This window comes from Falco punctatus (genome assembly GCF_963210335.1).
Source record: "Falco punctatus genome assembly, chromosome: 2".
Lineage (NCBI taxonomy): Eukaryota > Metazoa > Chordata > Aves > Falconiformes > Falconidae > Falco > Falco punctatus.
Genome location: NC_137581.1, coordinates 12,399,261 through 12,409,141, shown reverse-complemented (window position 1 = coordinate 12,409,141; position 9,881 = coordinate 12,399,261). Strand labels below are relative to the sequence as shown.

The 9,881-nt window shown below is 45.5% G+C and overlaps 1 protein-coding gene across 1 annotated transcript; it reads left to right on the top strand.

The window, feature by feature from the left end:
• Positions 1-608: 608 nt before the first annotated feature.
• On the top strand, positions 609-8,441 carry GPR83 (G protein-coupled receptor 83). The gene is made up of 4 exons (XM_080376234.1): positions 609-2,339; positions 3,095-3,220; positions 4,215-4,348; positions 5,158-8,441. The coding sequence occupies exons 1-4, from the start codon at positions 1,953-1,955 to the stop codon at positions 5,780-5,782; spliced, it is 1,272 nt and encodes a 423-aa protein (XP_080232360.1). The 5' UTR covers positions 609-1,952; the 3' UTR covers positions 5,783-8,441.
• The last annotated feature ends 1,440 nt before the right edge of the window (positions 8,442-9,881 follow it).

The window sequence follows — 9,881 nt, the reverse complement described above, 5'->3', positions numbered from 1 at the left end:
GAGTAAGATGGTCAGAAAATCATTATTTCTCAGAGATCACACTGGATATTTTTTTAAAAAGTCACTTCTCACTCACATAACTTCCAATCCACCTGCCCCAGGAAAGCTCAAAAATTCAGCAAAGCCATGCTAGCAAAAGATTGTTCCCAGGGAAATAGCTGGGGCAGAGGGAAATGCACATTCTTGCTGTATAATTAAAAAGGAAAAAAAGCTGTTACTCCTTTTCTTGAATGCTTCCAAATTACACTAAAAAAAAATGAATCTGCGTGATTTATTTTTTTTCAATTATTCTTACAACCTTTTTTTCACCATGCCTGTTTTCTAATTTAAGTTTGAGTGTGCCATTGCACGGATATTTTTGGTGACTTCTTTTCATTACTTGACTCCATGAGCTCTATAGCTTTATTCCATTTTCTAAATACTGATCACTTTATAAATTGCATCATTTCACAGATACCTTTTACAGAAACGAGATAAAGCATACCAAATCCTGATATTCCTGTGCAGCCGCTTCCTTTGCTGTCGGTGGGTGCTGGGGATGGTGGAGTAAGGGTGAAGTCAGCAGGAGCGCGTACCAAGCTGACAAATCCACTGCAGCCTGTTCTCTAGTAACAACCACAAGGTGACCTGTTTAGACGGTTCATACTGGGGTATGTTTAAATACAAACTAAACCAGAAGGGGTGATGTGAGGCAGAGAAGCGCACACAGACAGCAGGGGAGAGGTGACAAGAAATAGATGCCAGCAGCATTTTGCAGAGGAGCACTGTGGGCTGGCTACACCACCTGTCCTGCTACATTCCAACTCTTGAGCAGTGGTGAGGGGAAAGCAGCCTGAGTGGTTCACTGGGAGGAGTTACAACCGTCTTCTGGAAGTGTTATTTTCACCAGTAAGTGACCAGCTTATAAGCTCTTCAGATAATAGCCTTTTAATCGTACATAAGAGTCTTTAACCATCAAAACCCGCTCTGCCACCCAAGCAAATCTCCCCAGCAGAGGGGCAGCACCTTACATGTACGCTTGTGGAGGAGGGGCGTGTCTTTCTGTGCTGTGTATGTTTTGTGGCTCTGTCTCCTGATACTCATTTTAGATTTCCTACTGGTTTTTGGGCGAAGGCACGGGGAACCCATGCTGCTGTCTCGTCAATGCTTGGGTCCAGCGCATGCTGCCTGTTGCTTTGGATACTGGACTCACTGGGGTGGGACATCCCTTCCTGTCCTCTGTCCTGTATAGTCGCTTCTTTGTAACCACCTCTGTATTGCTACAAAAGCTAGAAAGCACAGTTTTGCATCAAACTTTTTATTCCCTCGGCCAAGAGGAAATCCCTGCCAAGGGAAAGCTGAAGTATTTCTCTGAGGGGAAAAAAGGTCTTTGGAAAAATACCGTTAAGTACAGTAAGCTGGCTTGTTATTCACAGTTCATCTTTTACGCCCTAATGTCACGCTGTGAAATAGGCTGAAGCTTGCCTGCCAGGTATTTAAAACAGCTTAAAATTTGAATGGTGTCCTGGAAAAGAGCAGAGCTGCCACACATGCTGCTGGTTTATAAACGGCACAGAATTTGCTTAAGCTGGGCTGCTTGTAGCGAAAAAGGATGCTGATGACTGGAGAGATTGATTTGCCTTTCTCACAGATGTGCTTGTCTTGGAGTAGTGCCTGGGGGAGCGTGACTGTGTGGAAAAGCAGCACGTCAGAGCAGAAATAATGTCATGCAGCCCAATGACTGCAGAAGATCCCAGCCCGGAGCTCGCCTCGGGGTATAAAGCCGGCAGACAGAGCAAAAGTAGCAGCGAGCTGAGCAGGAGAGAAGCACGGGCTGTGGAGGACAGGAGCATCCACCCGCTCCTGCTGCTTGCATGCTGTGCTTGCAGCCCCTGGGCTGAGCGAGACGGCGTGAGCGCTGCTCTTGCCGATGAGTTATTTCCAAACTGGAGGAGCAGAGCGGTGCTTCGGAGATGTTGTCCCGTTTTGTGTGGCTCTTCCTCCCTGACGCGGTTAACGCCTTTGCAATGCTGGGAAAGCTGCCCCTCAACGGGAGCCTGGAGAAGACTTTTGTAATCCCGAACATCTCAGGTTTCTTTTCCTGGGATAATGACAGCCTGGCTGACTGGCAGAGCTTTGTGGGCAGGAGCCGGTACGGAGCGGAGTCCCAGAGCGTCACAGTGAAAGTCCTGCTCATCGTGGCGTACTCCTTCATCATTGTCTTCTCCCTCTTCGGCAATGTCCTGGTCTGTCACGTTGTCATCAAGACCAAACGCATGCACTCTGCCACTAGCTTGTTTATTGTGAACCTGGCTGTAGCCGATATCATGATCACGCTCCTCAACACGCCTTTTACGCTGGTAAGACTGGGGCACAGATGCTGTAAAGGCATCAGTTACTTCAGTGACCTTTTCTTTTTTACGCCACTATAGGCAGTGCATGGATGTTCTGCAGATACCTGTCCAGTCCAAATCACAGAGATCTGAGTTATGGGAAACTCAATGTGTCTTTTTCTTCTCTAATCCCTGTCATCTAGTTGAAGATTTGAAATTATCCATTTGTTAAAAGTGGTCCTTTCAAGATAGTACTTGAATAATAATCACCTCACAGTGATTACTTAGTGCTTTGTAGTATCTGGTCTGTTTTTTTCCCTCCCCTCTCTGAAGTATTTCTAAGGTAGTACTGTGAGCCTCTCGACAAAAAAATTAATGCTCACCATCGTTTGACAAGCTGTGTTGAAAAGCTGTAGTTTCCTTTAAAGTGAGATAAGATGTATAGGTCAGCCCTATCCTGTAAGGAGGTCTTAAAAGGGAAACCCAAATGATTTGACTCGATAGTTAGACTGCAGAAGGACACGCTGTGGATGAAACGGAACAGAGCTTTGGTACCGTGCTGCGGAACTGTCCTGGAGGGCATTGCTGGGCCACTGAGCAGCACTAACGTACCTCTTCAGGGTTCAGAAGCCAGAAAAAGAAACAATTATACAAAATACCTGCTATTTTAAACATACCTTTTACATAGCACAAGGAATTATGTGCCAGAGGTGTCTCAGGTATCTATAAGCATGTGGAGATGGTGCGTGGGGTGCACAAACCTAACGGTGTTCTGGTTTTAGGCTCGTTTTGTGAACAGTACCTGGATCTTTGGGAAGGGGATGTGCCATGTCAGTAGGTTTGCACAGTACTGCTCCCTCCACGTCTCTGCCTTGACCCTCACAGCCATTGCCCTGGACAGGCACCAGGTGAGAGCTCTCTGAAGGACAGATGGAAAGCTTGGGAGGGTGTAATTAAAATGGGAAAGGATGATCCTGTGTCCTTTCCTTCTCAGCTCCTGGTTTAATGTATCCGGGTTTATGATGCCTTGCATCAAAGTGGGAGATGGGAGATGTCCATTGCCTTGTGACTGCTTCCAGCTGGGGAACAGGAGCTTTTCTGCGGTAGATAGTCCAGGAGCTCTCAGACAAGGAGAAAGTTCAAGATCCTGACTGGAATTCACGCGGGCGGCTCTCCTCTGGGGTGATTTGCCCAGCACCATGGATGTCGGGACATCCCGGTTAGCTTCTGCAGCTCTGTCTCCCTTTGCTCTGGGATGTCTCACCCCTTGTTACCCCAGACACTGCAGAGCTGGCTGTAGCGCACTGGTGTTGGTCATTAGCAGAGCTGTGGCTTGCTGTTGATAATGGACTCAAAACTGCGGACAGTCAGGCACTATCAGTTTGGAGTCACCCAACAACCACACAAAACAGTTGACATTTTCCTCTAGAAAGCTTCTCATTTCCAGAAAATACACTGGCTGTCAGAAGCATCCCCAGGGAGATCTGGCTAAATCACAAACCTGTGGTTCTTTGGGTCACCAATACTGAAGAGTCTGAGACTATTTTCTCCTCTCTTTTTTTTTTTTTTTTCTCCCCCCCTCCCCGCCATTCTTCTGCTATTAAGTAAATTGAACCTGGAAATTAACATGTGTGAAAGACCCCCCAGTACCCAGTTTTCCCCACCTAGACACAAATACTGAAATGTGAGGGTAGGGCTGTCATCTTTACCTGTTTCCATGGAGCAAAAATTCAGGCTTTCATGTACAGTTTACAGTCAATGGGAGCTGGGTGAAGACTGTACTGCTTGCATGCTAAATTTCCACATTAAGTAATAGATTTAAGGCTGAAAGACCACATGAAAAAATGATATAATCATTTCCTTAAATATCAATAAGCCTGAATATTTGTTTATTTTGCACAGGTTATAATGCACCCTCTGAAACCTCGCATATCTACTGCAAAAGGTGTTATCTACATCTCAGTAATCTGGATCATGGCAACTTGTTTTTCCCTACCACATGCTATCTACCAGAAACTCTTTACCTTTGAATACAGGTAAGTTTGTGCCTTGATTTCCTCCACAGCCTCCCTGGAGGCCAAACTCTCGGTGGTTGTACTTTGGCATCTTCTATTGAAAGCCCTGAGCTTATGTTGAGGTTAGCCAAATATGGATCTAGTCTATAAGTTTCATCAGATTCCTTTTGCAATGGCTGATATCCTGTCCTTGCTTCTACTTATAATTATTTTATCTTTATTCTGTCACACTAATCCCATGAAATAGGCTAAGGAGTTAGAGGGTCTGGCCTGGCCCCTCTAGACACTGGTGTTTTACACGATGTACCAATTTGACCTGTTTGGGCAGACCAGGAATGGGGAAAAAAACTAAAACCTAACAGGTTTTAATCTACTCTTTAGCCCTGGGAAAGTGAAAAAACCTGCCTCAGCTGCTTGTCCCGTAATTGTTCCATAAAATGCTGTTATGAGCCTTGATATTTGGAAAGTGCTTTAATGAGGGAAAGATCTTTAATGTGTGCAGATACTGCGTTTGTGTTTGCCAAAGCACAGACAATAAAAACCTGCTTCTGTGCAGCTGGAAATTTTGTAACTGATGAAATTCATAAAATTATCATAAGGTCATGAATGCCTATGAGAAATTATCACCATATTGCTCATAGGCTGCTCACAGGCTGAAGTCCTTGGACAGCAGAGTTCTGCTTGACTGTGACACGTGCTTAAACGAGCTGTCTGCCTCCAGGCTTCATGGCTGGAGCCCTCATGCATCTGCCTCCTCGTTCCTGACGTATTTCTCCCGCAGTGGCCAGCCCCATGCTCTCTCACCTCCTGTCTGGTATCTTCACTTGCAGCGAGGAGGTTACCCGGTGCCTGTGCCTGCCGGATTTCCCCGAGCCTGCTGACCTCTTTTGGAAGTACCTCGACTTAACAACCTTCATTTTGCTTTATGTCCTGCCCCTTCTGATCATTTCTGCTGCCTACATGACGGTGGCCAAGAAACTCTGGCTGCGCAATGTCATCGGGGATGTCACCACTGAGCAGTACTTCGCCCTTCGCAAAAAGAATAAGAAGACCATAAAGATGCTGATGCTTGTTGTCATCCTCTTCGCAGTCTGCTGGTTCCCCTTGAATTGCTACGTTGTCCTTCTCTCCAGCCAGACCATCCACACCAATAATGCCCTGTACTTCGCCTTCCACTGGTTCGCAATGAGCAGCACCTGCTACAACCCCTTCATCTACTGCTGGCTCAATGACAGCTTCCGATCAGAACTGAAGGCTTTGCTCAACATGTGCAGAAAACCTCCCAGGCCCACAGAACAGCGGCTTCCCTCCACAGTCCTGTCCTACCAACTGGCTTGGCCAGAAAACGCCAACTTCAGGAGGTTACAGGCCCCCCATGTCCTTCCACCAGCCTCCAACATCCAGTCAGGAAAGACAGACATCTCTGCGGTTAAGCCGATAGTAGCTGCAAGCTGAACAGTGGCCCTGTAAAATCTGTGCAACCACACGGGATAAAACCAAGCAGGAGGTTCTGCAGGAGGTAGTATGGAAGAGCGGCATGTTTGATGCAGGCTGATGATAGTGGCATGAAGTCCCTAAAGGGGTAAAAGCAAACTCTTCCCGGGAGGGAGGGAACTCTCTTTGTCAACTTGACTTTGGGCCAGCTTGCAGGGTGGGACTCTGCATGTATGTCGCTGTTATCTGCATGAGTAAGCCTTTTCACCGCTGGGGCTGTGTGTGTGTTTTGCTGGTACTTAAAACACTAAAGCAAGAATCTAATCACGTCAGGCCTCCCTTCCCCTTTTCCAAGTCTTTTTGTAGCAACATGGCAATGATGGAGATGTAGACCTTTAGGCTGCTGGCTTAGATCCAGTGCAACTGGTTAGGAAGGTATCCTTTCTCAACTGGCGTCTGAAGAGTCCAGATCTGTTCAGAATGAATGAACTGATATGCTTCACAAATCCTGGGGTTTTGTGGAAACAACCTCAGAGAAGTGGGAGGTAAGATGGGCGTTGATAAATAGAAAAGTCCCTTACATTGCAGGCACTTTTTCTAGGTAGGGTAGAAGAAAAATGGATGCCTCTTCTTTGTGTAAGGAGATGGTGAACACCAACCTGTCCGCTTGGCATCTGCTGCCCGTGCTAAATCACACAGATTTTTTCTTTCCTAAGATAAAGTAATGAATATTCAGACAGCTTTTCTTCAAATAGAGAAATAAACCCCTAAGAGCTACTTTGGAGAATGTTGGACATACCACCCATAGTTGGAGAATGGGTAAATACACACGAGACTGAGTTTGGGCTAGGACCTTTCGATCAGAGCATCTTTGCATTATTGTCAAGTGGCAGCTAAAGGATCCCACACTCTAACTTTTTAATTTGCCTTTGAACGTTGCTCTCTTATCCCATAAAGTGCCTGGGAAATTCTCAGATCAGGTGTTCGGGACATTTCATCCCAAGTAAGATGCTAGCTCTCTACAATCAGTACATAAATGAATTGCTTTGAGAGAACAGATGATATCTCTGATAGCCAGTAATACAAGCGGAACATTTCTCTGCAAGGTAGCCTCTAGTGATCGCACAATTCTGGTACATTTAAAGACAAGCGTGCCATCTCCTTCTCAGGGTGGGCAAGAAAATTCATGTGGCTGCAACTGCCTGGAGTAGTTTGCAGAACTTAATGTTCTTAGCAGAAGAAAAGCTGATTTTGAATAACAAAATATAGGGGCATTCCAAAAGCTGTACCTTGTAATGCACAGGAAAGCAGTAATTCTCAATTAGCTTGAATGTCACACAAGGGTGCCCCATTCCACATTCAACTTGCAGCAGCCAGCAGTGAAGAGAGAAAGCTCTTCTTTTTATAAATGGCTATAAATGGCAGAGAAAAAAAAAAAAAAAAAAAAGAAAAGAAACCCTGTTTTTCCCGATGTCCTGTAATACACTTACATTTCTGAAATCATTTTAAGCCTTGTGCAGCTTTTTCACACCGAGTATTTAAAGAGACTGAAATGCCTGCCACTCCTCGCAGCTAGGCTGTCACAAGGTGTTACCAGTCTCTCACTTTGAATCCAGCGCTGTTTTACTCCCCTTTATCAAGGCCCCATGGATCAGAGTATTCTGTATCACTGATATGCAGAATCAAACCTTTCCTGCTGCCTGTTCAGCCCCATAAACCGGCTCCCTTTTCCTCCCTTAACATTTGCAATGTCAGCCCTGAAGTGGTCAGGCAGTCAGACTAGATGATCATCGCAGGTCCCTTCCAACTGAAATTCTACTGTTTACCAGAAAATAAGCCTTTGGGAATGCTAAGTACCTACGAATCTATGAATTTCAAAGAGGAAAGTGATGAAGGGGTATTTTTAGAACCATAGTAACCTGGACATACTCTGAACTGCTCTAAATCAGACCCATTTCCCATTTTGGTTGCACAAGACCTAACCTATGTGTTCACTATAAGAAGAATTCAATTAACATGCCATGAGAGAAGCAAGGACCGCAGCCCATTTCTGCGCCACGAGAGAGAGAGGTCTGGTAGTGTTGGGAAACCCTCTTCAGGAGAGTTTGGGAAGTTAGCCCACTGCCTCCAAAGTCCACTCATCGGACATTATCCTTTCATTTTTCCCTTTGCCTCTTCCTTTCTTGTAATGACAAACTCCAATTTAATTTCGGGGTCCCTCGTAACCCTTTGTAGTCATCTTATTACTTTTTGACTATTAAAACATTTCTCCCAGATACTAAAGTATTTTCCAGGAGACGGAAAGTGTATGCATGCACATATGGGCAAGGGATAAAGCGACAAATTAGATACTACATTCGGTTCCCTCAGTCAAAAGAAAAATGGTCTGTTTATGTGCAGTTTCTAGCAGCAAATGTTCACTCATTGGTAGCAAAGAGGAGAGAGAAGAGCGCTGAGGAGGAAGCTGAGAGGGGAGGGAGCGTGTGGTGGCAGCAGGGGGAGGAAGGGACTGAGAGGCAGGACACAAGGGCAGGGGTTGGTGTGAGGAACGGCGATACAGGGAGCCAACGCTCTCTTCTTCCCACCTTAATTTTGTCACAAGTTTTGTAAATGCCGAACAAAACTATTCTGAAGGCTACGTCTTTGTAGTTTTGTATTCATTAATAAAAATCTTTCTTTACTTGGGTTTCTGGAATGGCTTTTCTCAGCTAGAAGCTAGCAATGAACGGAAGAGCATCCCTGTCTGGGGCAGAAGGAGACTGAAAGCAGATCAAGAGACCCTTCCCAAAAGCATCGTTTCTTCACCCAGGGAAGCAAATGGTCAAGGCTACAGTTGGGTTTACCTATGGAATCACCTGGCCCAGGAATGGAAAATGTCTTCTTGTGTGTTTGGGTTTTTTTAGAGGGTCTGCCCCTAGGGAAATGCAATGTTTCAAATCTTCATATAGTATCCAACATTTTGCAGGATTTTTTTCTCTGCTTGGTCACAAATGACTGGAGAGAAAAAGTCTGCCTGGAAATCTGCTTCTGAAGGTTAGATTGTGCTGGTAGCTTGACCTTCTGCTTTGATCCTTCAGAGCATCTCCACATGCCTCTCATGGCTTCTGCCAGACCAACACTATGGTGGCTCTGTCCTGCCAGCATCCCCTGCCAGCTGCGGGGAGCCGAGTGAGCACGGGGCTGGAGGACTAAACTCAGAAAACTAAAGCAAGGCGTTCTCAAAGTATGATCCTGCTGCTGTCAGTCTCATCAAAGAGGGGAGGGAAAATTTTTCTTTTGCATTTTGAATTCATCTCTTTACGTTTTAAGGCTTTATTTTCTTTTGTCACTTCTTTTATTCCTTTTTTCCAATGAATCGGTAGCTGAAAAGACTCAAGCACAAAGGCTTACTTCAATTGCCATTATTGTTTGTTGTCTGATGATGACTCTAGTTGCGTTAGATGTCCAGAGTTGCTTTCTTGCCCGTAAATCATTGCTTTTCAGTTTTGTCAGCATGGTGTCTTTGATTTGTAGTACTTAACCATCATCAAATACAGGCAGGAGTTTACACTTTGCACATCCCACAGGGACAAGACTGATGAGACACCAAAGGACCTAAAATTTTGAGGGCAAAATGTCTCTCAGTTTCCCTACCAGAGCAGGACATGCTGCCTTGACTGCTCTTGCATCAGCTGTCATCCCATCATTCTGGGGACTCCTGGGAAGTCACTGTGACTGGTGTATGGACCTTAGTCCTACTGGCCTTGCTGGATATACTGGCAGCTCCATCTGAGGGAGCTTTTGGTGTGAGAGAGGTTGCGGGTTAACGGTCGATGGGAGCTGACGGACAGGCTGGCAGCAGAGGTGAGCCTCAGGCAATGGTCTCCTACCCGGTGCTTTAATACAGCTTTGACAAGCCAGAACCCTTTGGAATGAGCCATAATTTACATCGGACGTCTTTTGTTTCCCCTTTCAATGAACACAATGCAGTTGTTTCCAAGCACATACCTATGTTATAATGGACTCTGCAGTTAGATCCTTGGATCTAGCTTTGTCTGGGACCAGGGACTCGTCTGAACTCAGTAAGATGTTCTTTCTGAAGCTGAAGGTAACATCTTCAGATTCACCATTTTTGGGTGCA

Excerpts from the sequence above, each read along its gene's own strand:
- GPR83 (XM_080376234.1), top strand. The coding sequence starts at position 1,953 with ATGTTGTCCCGTTTTGTGTGGCTCTTCCTCCCTGACGCGGTTAACGCC. Across the intron at positions 2,340-3,094 it reads TCAACACGCCTTTTACGCTG|GCTCGTTTTGTGAACAGTAC; the intron begins GTAAGACTGGGG and ends TTCTGGTTTTAG. Across the intron at positions 3,221-4,214 it reads TTGCCCTGGACAGGCACCAG|GTTATAATGCACCCTCTGAA; the intron begins GTGAGAGCTCTC and ends TATTTTGCACAG.